The sequence below is a fragment of the Pan paniscus genome, chromosome 1 (assembly GCF_029289425.2).
Source record: "Pan paniscus chromosome 1, NHGRI_mPanPan1-v2.0_pri, whole genome shotgun sequence".
Taxonomy (NCBI): domain Eukaryota; kingdom Metazoa; phylum Chordata; class Mammalia; order Primates; family Hominidae; genus Pan; species Pan paniscus.
The window spans coordinates 199,878,322-199,893,319 of record NC_073249.2 but is presented as its reverse complement, the minus strand read 5'-3'; the positions used below and the strand labels follow the sequence as shown (position 1 = coordinate 199,893,319).

Here is a 14,998-nt window from a genome sequence, read left to right as displayed (position 1 = left end):
TCATGCCTGTAATCCCAGCACTTTGGGAGGCTGAGGTGGGTGGATCATGAGGTCAGGAGCTCAAGACCAGCCTGGCCAAGATGGTGAAACCCCGTCTGTACTAAAAATATAAAAGTTATCCGGGCATGGTGGCGGGCGCCTGTCATTCTAGCTATTCAGGAGGATGAGGCAGGGAGTTGCTTGAACTCCATCTCAAAAAAAAAAAAAAAATTCTCAAATAAAGAGTTTCTCTTTCTCAACAGTTTCAGCAAACGTCCCAGTATTGAGTTTCATTGGGCAGGCCAGGGTCACAAGCCCATTCCTAAAGATGGGCCCATTCCTAAAGACAAAAAACATGCACTGAGGCTGGGTGTGGTGGCTCATGCCTGTAATCCCAGCACTTTGGGAGGCCGAGGCAGGCAGATCACCTGAGGTCAGGAGTTCGAGACCACCCTGACCAACATGGAGAAACCCTGTCTCTACTAAAAATACAAAATTAGTCGGGTGTGGTGGTACATGCCTGTAATCCCAGCTACTCGGGAGGCTGAGGCAGGAGAATCACTTGAACCTAGGAGGTGGAGGTTGAGGTGAGCCGAGATTGTGCACTCCAGCCTGGGCAACAAGAGCAAAACTCTGTCTCAAAAAAAAAACAAACAAAAAAAACCAACAAACATGCACTGAGCATGTAGGAGAGATGGTTCCCCACAAAATATAAAGTCACTGTTACCAAAAGTAGGACAAATGGATGCTTGGAAGGCAAAAGCCACAGCTGCCTACTCCATCATCCTCGACTTCCCTTTCTACTGTAGGTTTCCTTGGTTATTCCCTACACTTCACTGTTCACTTCCTTCATAGCGCATATGACCTTATTTGTGTAGACTCTATGGCCTTCCTCTCTTGCCCTGGCTTGAGAGTGCTCAGAGGGAAGGGTTCTTGCCTGTCTTGATGACTGCTACATCCCCAGCACTTGGAGCAGTGTCTGCACACAGTAAGTGCTTAATAAAGGCTTGTGGCAGGAATGAACTTGCTGGAGAGCCAGGCTCTCATGCTTTCTTTTTCCTTTCAACTTCTTTTATTATTATTATTATTTTTTTTTTTTGGAGAAAGGGGTCTTGCTCTGTCACCCTGCTAAAATGCAGTGGCACCATCATAGCCCACTGCAGTCCCAACCTCCCAGGCTCAAGCAATCCTCCTCCCTCAGCCTCCCTAATAGCTGGGGCTACAGGAGCGTGCCACCACACCCAGCTAATTAAAAAAAAAAAAAATTTCTTTTGGCCAGGCACGGTGATTCATGCCTGTAACCCCAGCACTTTGGGAGGCCGAGGCAGTGGATCACCTGAGGTCAAGAGTTCGAGACCAGCCTGGCTAACATGGTGAAACCCTGTTTCTACTAAAAATACAAAAAATTAGCCTGGCGTGGTGGCACGCGCCTGTAATCCCAGCTACTTGGGAGGCTGAGGCAGGATAATCACTTGAACTGGGGAGGCAAAGGTTGCAGTGAGCTGAGATCACGCCATTCTCCATCTCAAAAAAAAAAAAAAAAAAATTGTAGAGGCCGGGCACAGTGGCTCATGCCTGTAATCCCAGCACTTTGGGAGGCCAAGGCAGGCAGATTACTTGAGATCCAGAGTTCTAGACCAGCCTGGCCAACATGGTGAAACCCCGTCTCTACAAAAATACAAAAATTAGCCGGGCATGGCAGCATGCATCTATAATCCCAGGTGCTCAGGAGGCTGAGGCGGAATCACTTGAACCCAGGAGGCAGAGATTACAGGGAGCCAAGATTTCGCCACTGCATCCCAGCCTGGGCAGCAAAGTGAGACTTCGTCTCAAAAAAAAAAAATTCTCCTTTCGGCTCAGAGGAGGCCAAGGTGCAACTTTCTTTGGTCGTCCCAAATCCGGGTTCATCCGACACCAGCCGCCTCCCCAGTGCCATGGAAGTTTGACCCCAACGAGATCAAAGTCATATACCTGAGGTGCACCAGGAGTGAAGTTGGTGCCACTTCTGCGCTGGCCCCCAAGATCGGCCCCCTGGGTCTGTCTCCCAAAAAGGTTGGTGATGACATTGCCAAGGCAACGGGTGACTGGAAGGGCCTGAGGATTACAGTGAAACTGACCAGTCAGAACAGACAGGCCCAGATTGAGGTGGTGCCTTCTGCCTCTGCCCTGATCATCAAAGCCCTCAAGGAACCACCAAGAGACAGAAAGAAACAGAAAAACATTAAACATAGTGGGAATATCACGTTTGATGAAATCTTCAACATTGCTTGACAGATGCAGCACCAATCTTTTTTTTTGTTTTTTTGTTTTTGTTTTTTTGAGACGGAGTCTCACTCTGTCACCCAGGCTGGATTGCAGTGGCACGATCTCCCGTTCACTGCAAGCTCTGCCTCCTGGGTTCACGCCATTCTCCTGCCTCAGCCTCCCGAGTAGCTGGGACTACAGGCACCCGCCACCACGCCCGACTAATTTTTTATATTTTTAGTAGAGATGGGGTTTCACCGTGTTAGCCAGGATGGTCTCGATCTCCTGAACTCGTGATCCACCCGCCTCGGCCTCCCAAAGTGCTGGGATTACAGGCGTGAGCCACCGCGCCCGGCCCGCAGCACCAATCCTTAGCTAGAGAGTTCCCTGGAACCATTAAAGAGATCTCGGGGACTGCCCAGTCTGTGGGCTGTAATGTTGATGGCCGCCACCCTCATGACATCATAGATGACATCAACAGTGGTGCTGTGGAATGCCCAGCTAGTTAAGAAGCACAAAGGAAAATATTTTAATAAAGGATCATTTGACAACTGGTGAAAAAAAAATCATTTTTGTAGAGATAGGGTCTCACTTTGTTGCCCAGGCTAGTCTGGAATTCCTAGGCTCGAGCAATCCTCCTGCCTTGGCCTCCCAAAGTATGGGGATTACAGGTGTGAGCCACTGCTCCTGGGCCCAAAAATTCTTGACCTTGATTTCTCAGGCAGATCTGCTGTTTCTTGGTTTTCCCCATTTCAGACAAGGGTACCCTAATCCACCCTGCTGCTTCATCCACAAAGCCAGAGGGCATTCTCTCATCCCCACACTAATCCATGTATAAGTCCTTTCGTTCACCTCCAAATAAAACTCAAACCCATCCCCCATCCCAGCCCTTGCCAGCACGCCTGGCACCATTCCCTCTCAGCTGGGATTATGGCAGTAATCTGCTAACTGGTCTCCTTCATTCCCTTCTTGCTCCCTTTTAGTCCATTCATTTTACACAGCAAACAGCATGATCTTTTAAAAACAAATCAGATCATGTTGATCCCCAACTTAAACCATTTAAAGGCTTCCCCTGCAATTAGAGTAAAATCTGAAATCCTCACCCTGGCCTTCAGGCCCAAGCTGTGTCTCTACCTTAGTCCTCCTCACCTTCCTGCTGGCTCACCAGGCACTGCACACACTGATTTTTCTGCCTCAGGGCCTTTGCACTTCCTATTTCTTCTGCTGGGAAATCTCACTCCCCAATTCCACGTGCCTGGTTCCTGCTCATCTTTCAGGTCTCAGCTTAAATGTCACTAAAGGAGAACACTTAATATCTCCCTGACTCCCTTTTCTATCATGTCACTAGCTTATTCCTTGATCATGATTTCTAGGGAAGACCTCTGGAGGCACACTACCGGGGTGTTGAATCCTATTTCCACTGCTCCTTGACTATGTGACCTTAGCTATTTGCCTCTCTGTCCTTCAGTTTCCTCATCTGCAAAATATAGTACCCTATAGGATCAGTACCTGGCATAGAGGAAGCACTAAGTAAATATTTTAATTAAAAAACAAATTTTGGGCCAGGCGCGGTGGCTCACACCTGTAATCCCAGCACTTTGGGAGGCCGAGGCGGGCGGATCACAAGGTCAGGAGATCGAGACCACGGTGAAACCCGGTCTCTACAAAAAATACAAAAAATTAGCTGGGCGTGGTGGTGGGCGCCTGTAGTCCCAGCTACTCGGGAGGCTGAGGCAGGAGAATGACGCGAACCCGGGAGGCGGAGCTTGCAGTGAGCTGAGATTGCGCCACTGCACTCCAGCCTGGGTGACAGACGGAGACTCCATCTCAAAAAAAAATAAAAATAAAAATAAAAAATAAATAAAAATAAAAAATAAAAAATAAATTTTAGGCCAGGCATCATGGCTCATGCCTGTAAAAAAATTTTTTTAGAGACAGGGTCTCTGTCATCCAGGCTGGAGTGGAGTGGTGCAATCATAGCTCACCGCAGCCTCAAAATCCTGGGCTCAAGCGATCCTCCCATCTCAGCCACCTGAGTAGCTGGGGCTACAGGAACACACCACCATGCCTGGCTAATGTTTTTATTTTTATTTTTGTAGACATGGGGTCTTGCTTTGTTGCAACTTGAACTCTTGGCTTCAAGCGATCCTCCTGCCTCAGCTTCCCAAAGTGCTAAGATTATAGGCGTGAGCCAACCATGCCTGGCCTTAAATATTTTTAAAATATTTATTTATTTATTTAGAGATAGGGTCTCACTCTGTCACCCAGGTTGGAGTACAGTGGTGCAATCATAGCTCACTGCAGCCTCAAACTCCTGGGCTCAAGCAATCCTGCCTCAGACTCCCGAGTAGTTAGGACTATAGGTGTGAGTCACTGTGCCCAGCCATAAATATTAGAAGGTATTTTATTATTCCCTCATGGTACATTTCTTGGGATTTAACTATTTTGATTTCTGATATGTAAGCTTTGTGGAAACAGGGATTGCATTGCACCTCTTGTATTTACTGCTGTGCCTCTAGCACCTTGCACAGTGGCTGGTGCATAGTAGGTGCTTAATGACATTGAATGAATGCATGAAAACAAATGTGACCTCAGCCCTTATGGAACTGACATTGCCCCTACTTGCCCTTCAAGGTATGGCTATTTTAGAGGTGTGAAAACTGAGTCCCTAAAGGTGGGGTGATTTGGCTGGGTGCGGTGGCTCACGCCTGTAATTACTTTGGGAGGCCAAAGCGGGTGGATCACTTGAGGTCCGGAGTTCGAGACCAGCCTGGCCAACAGGGTGAAACCCTGTCTCTACTTAAAAAAAAAAACAACAAAAATTAGCCAGGCGTGGTGGCAGGCACCTGTAATCCTAGCTACTCGGGAGGCTGAGGCAGAGAATCTCTTGAACCGGGGAGGTGGAGGTTGCAGTGAGTCGAGATCGCACCACTGCACTCCAGCCTGGGCGACAGAGTGAGACTTTGTCTCAAATAAAAAAGAAAAAAAAAAAAAAAAGGAGGGGTGATTTAAGTAATGCTTCAAGGGAGAGAAGGTATAATTTCTACTTATCAGAAACGTGGTAAGTTTCTCTTCCTCGGGGCTGTCTACAGAAGTGGGAGCCATCTTCTCAGCAGCATGGTCACCCTCACACCCCTCAGGAAGCCCAAGATCATCAAAAAGAGGACCAAGAAGTTCATGTGGCATCGTGAACAGTCTGATGGATGGAGCAGACTGTTAAGTGTAACTGACAGAAACCTAGTGTTATTGGCAGTAGGGTACAGAGAAGATTCAAGGGCCAAATCTTGATGCCCAGCATTGGGCATAGGCAGAACAAGAAAACCAGGCACATGCTGCCCTGTGGGTTCTGGAAGTTCCTGGTCCACAATGTCAAGGAGCTGGAAGTGCTGCTGATGTGCAGCAAATCTTACTGTGCTGAGACTGCTCGCAATGTTTCCTCCAAGAACCACAAAACCTGAGTGGAAAGAGCAGCATAACTAGCCCCCAGAGTCTCCAACCCCAATTCCAGGCTGCACAGCAAAGAAAATGAATAGACGGCTCACGTGCATGCATGCCTGATTCATGTTTAAAAAAAACCACGAAAACTGCAAAAAAAAAAAAAGTAACACCAAAAATGTGATGAAGCATCAAAAGCACGTGGAACCTGCTACCGCCACTGTGAACACAAGTCATAGCCTTTTATTCTAGGAATAATAACTAGGGCAAAGCTTTCTTCACAGGAGAAATCAAACACAGAGAAATCTGGGCTCCCTGTATAGAGCAGCAGCATAGATGGATTGTAGTGCTGTTGACTGAGATGACATTGACACGGCAGTTGTGCCTTCCTGAGGAAGACATCCAGTCCCCTATCCAAGTAATTGGCACCCACACCAACATTTTGTTCATGTCTTATTTAGGAATCCAGAGGCCTCATTTCAAAAAAAATTTTTTCAAAACAGGGTCTTACTGTGTTGCCCAGGCTGGAGAGCAGTGGCACAATCTCGGCTCACTGCAGCCTCGACCTCCTGAGCTCAAGCGATCCTCCCACCTCAGCCTCCTGAGTAGCTGGGGCTACAGCCATGTGCAACCATGCCCAGCTAATTCTTAAATGTTTTTGTAGAGACGGGGTCTCCCTATGTTACCCACGCTGGCCTCAAATTCCTGTGCTTAAGTGATTTTCCTGCCGCAGCCTCCCAAAGTGCTGAGATTACAAGCACGAGCCACCGCGCCCGGCTTCCAGAGGCCTCATTTTACAAATGCAGGAACAGAGTCAGAGAGGTGAAGGAGAGTGCTCAGGTCCACACAGTGAATGAAGCCCAAGTCTTCTGGCTTCTAGGAAAGATTTCCTTATTCTTTTCTTTTCTTTTTGAGATGGAGTCTTGCTCTGTCACCCAGGCTGGAGTGCAGTGGCACAGTCTTGATCTCAGCTCACGACAACCTCTGCCTTCTGGGTTCAAGCGATTCTCCTGCCTCAGCCTCCCGAGTAGCTGGGACTATAGGCGTGTGCCACCATGCCCAGCTAATTTTTGTATTTTTAGTAGAGATAGGGTTTCACCGTGTTGGTCAGGCTGGTCTCGAACTCCTGACCTTGTGATCTGCCCGCCTCGGCCTCCCAAAGTGCTGGTATTACAGGTGTGAGCCACCGCGCCCAGTGGAAAGACTTCTCTAAGCCCTAATTGATATAAAAGCTTTTTGTTTGTTTGTTTGTTTGAGACAGAGTCTCACTCTGTCGCCCAGGCTGGAGTGCAGTGGTGCGATCTCGGCTCACTGCAACCTCCACCTCCCGGGTTCAAGTGATTCTCCTGCCTCAGCCTCTCGAGTAGCTGGGATTACAGGTGTGCACCCTTGCACCCAGCTTTTTTGTTTTTAATTAGAAAAAGTATTTATTTCTGCTCCTTTCATACATCTTATTGTTCAGGAAACAGTCTTACATACAATTCTGAAATAATCTACCATCACACACTCTAGTTAAAGTGAAGCACCATAGATAAAGCTGATCAGCTGTCCAGAGTTCTCAGTTTATGTAATCTTGCTTCTTGATTTTATGTTAATTTCTGAAAATCAGAAATGTCATCTCTAAAAAATGGTAAGGGGGTTGTAAAAAATAATCACTTTACTTGATATTATAGTTGAGATATAGAGTATATTTTCTTTAAGAAATGAAAAACTAAGAAGAAAATGCCACTCAACACCGTTGGTACAGCAATAGGTCAGCAGGAAAAAAAAAATACTGTGATAAACTTGTCTCTTTAATACCAAGAAGAAATTCTAATCCAAGCTTCAATATGCTTCCTGTTTTTTCACTAGATGTTTCTTTTACTGCTGCTCTTCATTCTTGTCCACATTTCATATTAGAGGATTGGTACAGCCTTTAAAACTTCATTGACAAGAAAAAATCCAGTATCCACTGATTTCTTCTCAAAGGCACTCTAACCCATCAGATAGCTCGGCAGTTTCATTCTCATGAATACTCTAGCCATGAAAATACTCAATAGAACACAGACAAATCCAATGAATAGAAGAAGAAATCTATTGAGTTTTGGGATATTTGGTGCATTCAATTGGTCCAGGATTATGAAACCTAAACCTCCCATTGTAAACAGGAAGCTGGATGCAAGTCCTTCCATAACATATTGTCCATTTACTCTATAGGCAAAGAAAGCTACTGGCCTCTGATGCCCATGTTCATCAGTCATAGAGCCAACACTTGGAGGTTCAACAATAACATCATAAATGATTCCTCCGGTAATGAGGAAGTAAGACACCACCACCAGAGCATACAGTCATGGCCGACGGCATGTGCAGCCAGGGCGGCTTCTTCAGCTTCAGGTTAGGACGTTCAAGCACTAAGAACAGGACATGGTACAAAATCTCCATGTTGGTTGCATAAAGGCAAAAGCTCTTTATTTTATTTTATTTATTTATTTATTATTATTTTTGAGACGGAGTTTCACTCTGTCATCCAGGCTGGAGTGCAGTGGTGCAATCTCAGCTCACCGCAATCTCCGCCTCCCAGGTTCAAGAGATTCTCCTGCCTCAGCTTCCCAAGTAGCTGGGACTACAGGCATGCACCACCATGCCCGGCTAATTTTTGTATTTTTAGTAGAGATGGGGTTTCACCACATTGACCAGGCTGATCTTGAACTCCTGATCTCAGGTGATCCACCTGCCTCGCCCTCCCAAAGTGCTGGGATTACAGGCGTGAGCCACCGTGCCTGACCCATATAAAAGCTCTTGATATAACAATGGAGAGAAAGGAGCAAGGAGGAGGAGAAGAATGAGGAAGCATTGAATCAGGTGTTCACTGGCAGGCAGGAACACTGACAGGTGTGTAGGGCAACCAGAGACCTTGCGGGGAGGGCAGGGAAGTCTGTTAAGGAAAGGGAAGGTGGAGGCTGGGCCCTGACTGGGTTATTTTCGGAGCTGCTATCTTTGTCTGCATCTGCTAAATTATTAAACTGAGATCACTTCCTAGAGGGTGCCAGGCCAGGTTGCCAGGGAGAGGCTGAAAGGGAGAGGTTGGATCTCTTAGCAGAGGACTCAAATATTCTAGGCTGGGATGGACATATACTCCTCAGGCCTTGACCCCTTCCCCACCCCACTCTCAGCTAATGGAGGGGATTGGGGATCCTGCTTGGGGCCACAGCCACAGTCACTGTCCCCTCCACAAGGCTGTCTCTTCTGGCTGCTGTCCTGGAGGCAATAGATACATACTGGACCAGACTCTGGAACCTGGTCCCATCTCAGCTGCCTCTTCTCTTTCAGGGTCTCAAACTCAGGCCACAGATTTTGAGTCAGATAGATACGACCAGATATGACCATAGATATGTGAGATCTTGGGCATATCCTTGCATGAGTCAATGTCCTTGTCTATGCCATAGATATTAGCCGTTCCACTTCTCAGATGAAAACCCTGAAGTTCAGAGAACAAAGGTGCCTCTCTCAGGGTTGCATAGCTAGAAAAGGACTGAACTTCAATTCAAACATAAGTCTTTCTGATTTCAGGCTCCTTTCCTCTATTCTTTCTTTTTTAAATTTTTTTGAGATGGAGTTTCGCTCTTGTTGCCCAGGCTGGAGTGCAATGATGTGATTTCGGCTCACTGCAACCTCTGCCTCCTGGGTTCAAGAAATTCTCCTGCCTCAGCCTCCCAAGTAGTTGAGATTACAGGCGTGTGCCACCACACCTGGCTAATTTTGTATTTTTAGTACAGATGGTGTTTCACCATGTTGGTCAGGCTGGTTTTGACCTCCTGACCTCAAGTGATCCACCTGCTTCAGCCTCCCAAAGTGCTGGGATTACAAGCGTGAGCCACCACGCCCAGGCTTTTTCTTTTCTTCTTCTTCTTGTTTTCTTTTTTTTTTTTTTTTTAAGATACAGGGTCGGCTGGGTGAATACTAAGAATACAAAAATTAGCCAGGTGTGGTGGCGGGCGCCTGTAATCCCAGCTGCTTAGGAGGCTGAAGCAGGAGAATTGCTTGAACCTGGGAGGCGGAGGTTGCAGTGAGTTGAGATCGCACCATTGCACTCCAGCCTGGGTGACACAGTGAGACTCCATCTCAAAAAAAAAAAAAAAAAGAGAGAGAGAGAGAGAGGGTCTTTCTGTGTCTCCCAGGCCAGAGTGCAGTGGTGCAGAGGCTGCTCACTGCAGCCTCAAAGTCCTGGGCTCAAGGGGTCCTCCTGCCTCAGCCTCCCACGTAGCTACAGGCATGCACCACCAAATCTGGCTAATTTTTTAAATTTTTCATAGAGACAGAGAGTCTTGCTATGTTGCCCAGGCTGGTCTCAAACTCCTGGACTGAAGCAATCCTCCCATCTTGGCCTCCCAAAGTACAGGATTATAGGCATGAGCCACTGTGCTTGGCCTATTATTTTTATTTTTTGAGATGAGGTCTTGCTCTGTCACCCAGGCTGGAGGGCAGTGGAAAGAGACAGCTCACTGCAGCCTCGACTTCCTGGGCTCAAGCGATCCTCCCACCTCAACCTCCTGAATAGCTGGGACTACAGGCATGCACCACCATGCCCAGGTAATTTATTTTTATTTTTCATAGAGATGAGGTCTCACCATATTGCCCAGGCTGGTCTTGAACTCCTAGTTGCTCAAGTGATCCTCCTGCCTCAGTCTCCCAAAGTGCTGGGATTACAGGCATAAGCCACCTTGCCTGACAGCCTATTCTTTTTCAGTATTTTAGTATTTTATCTGTCTTCCAGATTTTCTACAAAAGGAATGTACTCTATAACTTTTATAAAGATCAGAAAAACACAATAATCATTACAGTTATGGATGGATTTCTTCATTCCAGGTGTTGTGTTTGCTGGGCTGGATGTGCACTAATAGGTGGTAGACTGTGGCTTCTATCCACTCCGAGAGTGTGGTGCTCAGGCCAGTTAAGAAAGCTGACAAGAAGCTGGGCACAGTGGCTGACGCCTGTAATCCCAGCACTTTGGGAGGCAGAGGCGGGCGGATCGCTGGAGGTTGGGAGTTGGAGACCAACCTGATCAACCTGGAGAAACCCTGTCTGTACTAAAAATACAAAATTAGCCGGGCGTGGTGGCTCATGCCTGTAATCCCAGCTATGCGGGAGGCTGAGGCAGGAGAATCGCTTGAATCTGGGAGGCGGACGTTGTAATGAGCTGAGATTGCACCACTGCCCTCCAGCCTGGGCAACAAGAGCAAGACTCCATCTCAGAAAAAATAAATAAATAAATAAATAAATAAATAAATAAATAAAATAAAAATGAATAAATGAATGAATGGAGAAGGGAACTCTCCATTCTCAGCAAGATCTACCCTTGTGTTTTCTTTTCTTTCTTTCTTTCTTTTTTTTGAGACGGAGTCTCTCTCTGTTGCCCAGATTGGAGTGCAGTGGCGCAATCTCAGCTCATTGCAACCTCTCCCTCCTGGGTGCAAGCAATTCTCTGTCTCAGCCTCCCCAGTAGCTGGGATTACAGGTACCTGCCACCATGCCCGGGTAACTTTTTTGTATTTTTAGTAGAGATGTTTCACCATCTTGGCCAGGCTGATCTTGAACTCCTGACCTCGTGATCCACCCGCCTCTGCCTCCCAAAGTGCTGGGAATACAGAAGTGAGCCACCGCACCCGGCCTACCCTTGTGTTATTTTTATTTATCTTCCTTCCTTCCTTCCTTCCTTCCTTCCTTCCTTCCTTCCTTCTTCTTCTTCTTTCTTTCTTTCTTTTCTTTCTTTCTTCTTTTAATGGAGTCTTGCTCTGTTGCCCAAACTGGAGTGCAGTGGTGTGATCTCGGTTCACTGCAATCTCCGCCTCCTGGGTTCAAGTGATTCTGCTTCAGCCTCCCGAGTAGCTGGAATTATGGGCATGCACCACTACACCCGGTTAATTTTTCTTTTCTTTTCTTTTCCTTTCTCTCTCTCTCTTTCTCTCTCTCTCTCCCTGTCTCTCTCTCTCTCTTTCTTTTTTTTTTGACATGGTGTCTTGCTCCTGTTGCCCAGGCTGGAGTGCAATAGCGCAATCTCAGCTCACTGCAACCTCTGCCTCCCAGGTTCAAGCAATTCTCCTGCCTCAGCCTCCTGAGTAGCTGGGATTACAGATGTGCACCACCACGCCCGGCTAATTTTTGTATTTGTATTTGTATTTATTTATTTATTGAGATGGAGTCTCGCTCTGTTGCCAGGCTAGAGTGCAGTGCCATGATCTCAGCTCACTACAACCTCCGCCTCCCGGGTTCAAGCGATTCTCCTGCCTCAGCCTCCTGAGAAGTCAGGACTACAGGCTTGCCCCACCACGCCCAGCTAATTTTTTGTATTTTTAGTAGAGGTGGGGTTTCATCATGTTGGCCAGGATGGTCTTGATCTCTTGGCCTCATCATCCACCCACCTCGGCCTCCCAAAGTGCTGGGATTACAGGTGTGAGCCACCGTCCCTGGCCATATTTTTGTATTTTTAGTAGAGATGGGGTTTCACCACATTGGCCAGGCTGGTCTTGAACTCCTGATCTCAGGTGATCCATCTGCCTCAGCCTCCCAAAGTGCTGGGATTACAGGCGTGAGCCACTCTGCACGGCCTAAATTTTTCAATTCAGACAAATGTTTATTGAGTGCTTTATGGGGCCAGGCACTCTGCTTGACTTCAGGGGATTCTAGTGATAAGCAAAACCAGTCAAGGGGGAGAGACTATTAATAATTAAACAATAAACAAATACATATATATGACTCATAGGAAATACCACAGAGGATAGCAACAGGGAGCATTGTCAGAGAACAGGGAGGTAAGGAGTGACCACGGAGTGGGTCATATCTGTGTTTGCATTCTTGCTTGGCCATTTACCTGCTGTGTGAACTTGGGCAAGCCTCTTCACTTCTCTGGACTTTGGTTTCTCATCAGGAAGAGAAGGCTATCAATCTCCCTTTCTTAGGGATGATATCACGAGACAGAGAACATTCATTCCTTCAATAAATATATACTGTGCATCTTCTCCCACTCAGATAAATTACTTGCCCAAGGTCACCCAGATGGGCAGTGTGTGTTGGTTTTCAACCCGGGTCTGACTGGTTCTCTGGATCTGGCCAGTGGTTGGGGGTGGAGATAAGTCCTAGTCTTCTTCCCCTGAATCAGTCCTTGAGGAGTTGGGAGCAGTGATCTGCCTCATGAAGGCAAAACACCTGTCCATCTCCCCACCACCATGGCAATGAGGGGCTTCTGCCCTGAGAAAGACCTATGATTCCATGACACAAAAGAGACTGTTCAAAGGGACACCATCATTCAGCAGGGCAAGCCTCCTTGCTGGGGGCAACCTGGTAGCTCCTGAGCCTCCCTCATCTTCACTGAGCCCCTCCAACTCTCTGAGTTCCCATGCCCCTCACTGAACCTCCCTTCCCCCATGGTGAGCCTCCGCCAGCACCTTTGCACACACTCAGCCCCTTCCCCCTACTGAGCCCCAGCACAGTCACTGAACAGCTCTTCTTCCCCTCTGACTGAGTCATCCTCCCAAGCCCTCCCCTTCCCCTCACTGAGTCTCCACCACCCCTGGTCACTGGGCACCCTGCTTCTGACCTCCTCCCTCCCCCAACCCCTCCACCCTTCCTCTTCACTGAGCCTGGTGCTTCTCACCCACCCGCCTTCCTCTCCCAGCCGCTTCTGAGCTGCCTCTTTGGAGCCCAACTGTCTCGCCCACGAGTCCCCATCACTCAGTCTCACTCAGTCTAAGACACCTGAAAGCACTTAGAGAACATGTGTTCATGGGGGGAGGATGAGGCTCTATCATCATCCTGCACATCATGCAAGCACGCCATTTGCCTCCTCTTCAGGCTTCAGCAGTCACACTGGCCATACCTTCCGCAGGTCCTCCTGAGCCCAGGGTCTGCTGCAGTCCTTCCCAATCAGGTTCAGAGCTGGTTTCTGGACCCCTGGCCCTTGCCCCCACCCACCACAGAGACCTCCCATCTCTGATGCCACCTTCAAGTAGATGGAAACTGAGGCAGGCCCATGGTGTCTGAGCCAGTGTTTGGTATGGCAGGGTCATTTCTGTTGGGGGAAAAGTGGGCAGGGTTCCATTCTATTATTTTGTCAGGGCCAGATGAGAAGTGTCAGATAAAGTCCCACATAAAGAACGTCCCTCCACCAAGAGGACTAGACCCAGGTATCTGAGCCCTTAGAGGGCATGAATGGCTGAGCTCGTGCATTTCTGGTCAGATTCAAAAATCTGGATTCAGCTACCAGTCGTCAATAAGACATTGGGCAAAGCACTACTGCCCTTCAGGGTCTCAGTTTCCCCTTCTTTATTTTTTATTTTTATTTATTTTTTGAGACTGAGTCTTGCTCTGTCGCCCAGGCTGGAGTACAGTGGCACAATCTCTGCTCACTGCAACCTCTGCCTCCCGAATTCAAGCGATTCTCCTCCCTCAGCCTGCTGAGTAGCTGGAACTACAGAGGTGCGCCACCACACCTGGCTAATTTTTTTGTATTTTCAGTAGAGACAGGGGTTTCACCATGTTGGCCAGGCTGGTCTAGAACTCCTGACCTTAGGTGATCCACCCACCTCGGCCTCGCAAAGTGCTGGGATTACAGGCATGAGCCACCGCGCCCCACCAGTCAGTTCCCCGTCCCCGCACACCCCCCTTCCCCCTTCCCGCCCCCGGCTTTTTTTTTTTTTTTTTTTTTTTTTGAGACGGAGTCTTGCTCTGTCGCCCAGGCTGGAGTGCAATGGCGCGATCTTGGCTCACTGTAGCCTCCGCCTCCCGGGTTCAAGCGATTCTCCTGCCTCAGCCTACCGAGTAGTTGGGATTACAGGCGCCTACCACGACGACCGGCTAATTTTTTTGTATTTTTAGTAAAGATGGGGTTTCGCCATGTTGCTCAGGCTGGTCTTGAACTCCTGGCCTCAGGTGATCCGCCCGCCTTGACCTCCCAAAGTGCTGGGATTACAGGCGTGAGCCACCGCGCCCAGCCAGTTTCTCCCTCTTTAAAATGTGTAGGAACACCGGCTGGGAGGAGTAAACACGAGCCGGGGCAGAGAAAGAACTTTGCACACCGTGGGGTCCGGGGCTCCTCTGTGATGCCACCAAGGTTTGCAGGCTCAGCGGCAGCGCTGAGGTATTTGTTCTGCGAATAAAGCGCTCTACCTATCGTGGAATCAGTCCAGCTAGATCCCTGTCCCACCAGGACGGCAGTCGCCCCTCTGCGTTAACCCTTCCACTGCCCTAGTGAGGTGGGAAAGGGGGTCCTTGAGAGCCCTATGGCCCAGGAGAGACCGGGCAGAACTGATTCGGCCAAGGGCAGCATGAGGTGTGGGAGGGGCACGGCACAAGGAGTCAAGCCTCC

General features: G+C 48.3%; 1 protein-coding gene and 1 pseudogene across 1 annotated transcript; one reads left to right on the top strand and one right to left on the bottom strand.

Annotated features, from left to right (window-relative positions):
* The first annotated feature begins 4,586 nt into the window (after window positions 1-4,586).
* On the top strand, window positions 4,587-7,034 carry LOC117980056 (large ribosomal subunit protein eL32-like; annotated as a pseudogene).
* A 156-nt stretch (window positions 7,035-7,190) lies between these two features.
* LOC100987401 (oligosaccharyltransferase complex subunit OSTC) lies at window positions 7,191-13,193 on the bottom strand. Its single transcript, XM_008961648.5, is given in 2 exon segments — window positions 7,191-7,983; window positions 7,985-13,193. Coding segments are annotated over 2 exon segments (447 nt in total). The 5' UTR covers window positions 8,080-13,193; the 3' UTR covers window positions 7,191-7,631.
* Between the last annotated feature and the right edge of the window lie 1,805 nt (window positions 13,194-14,998).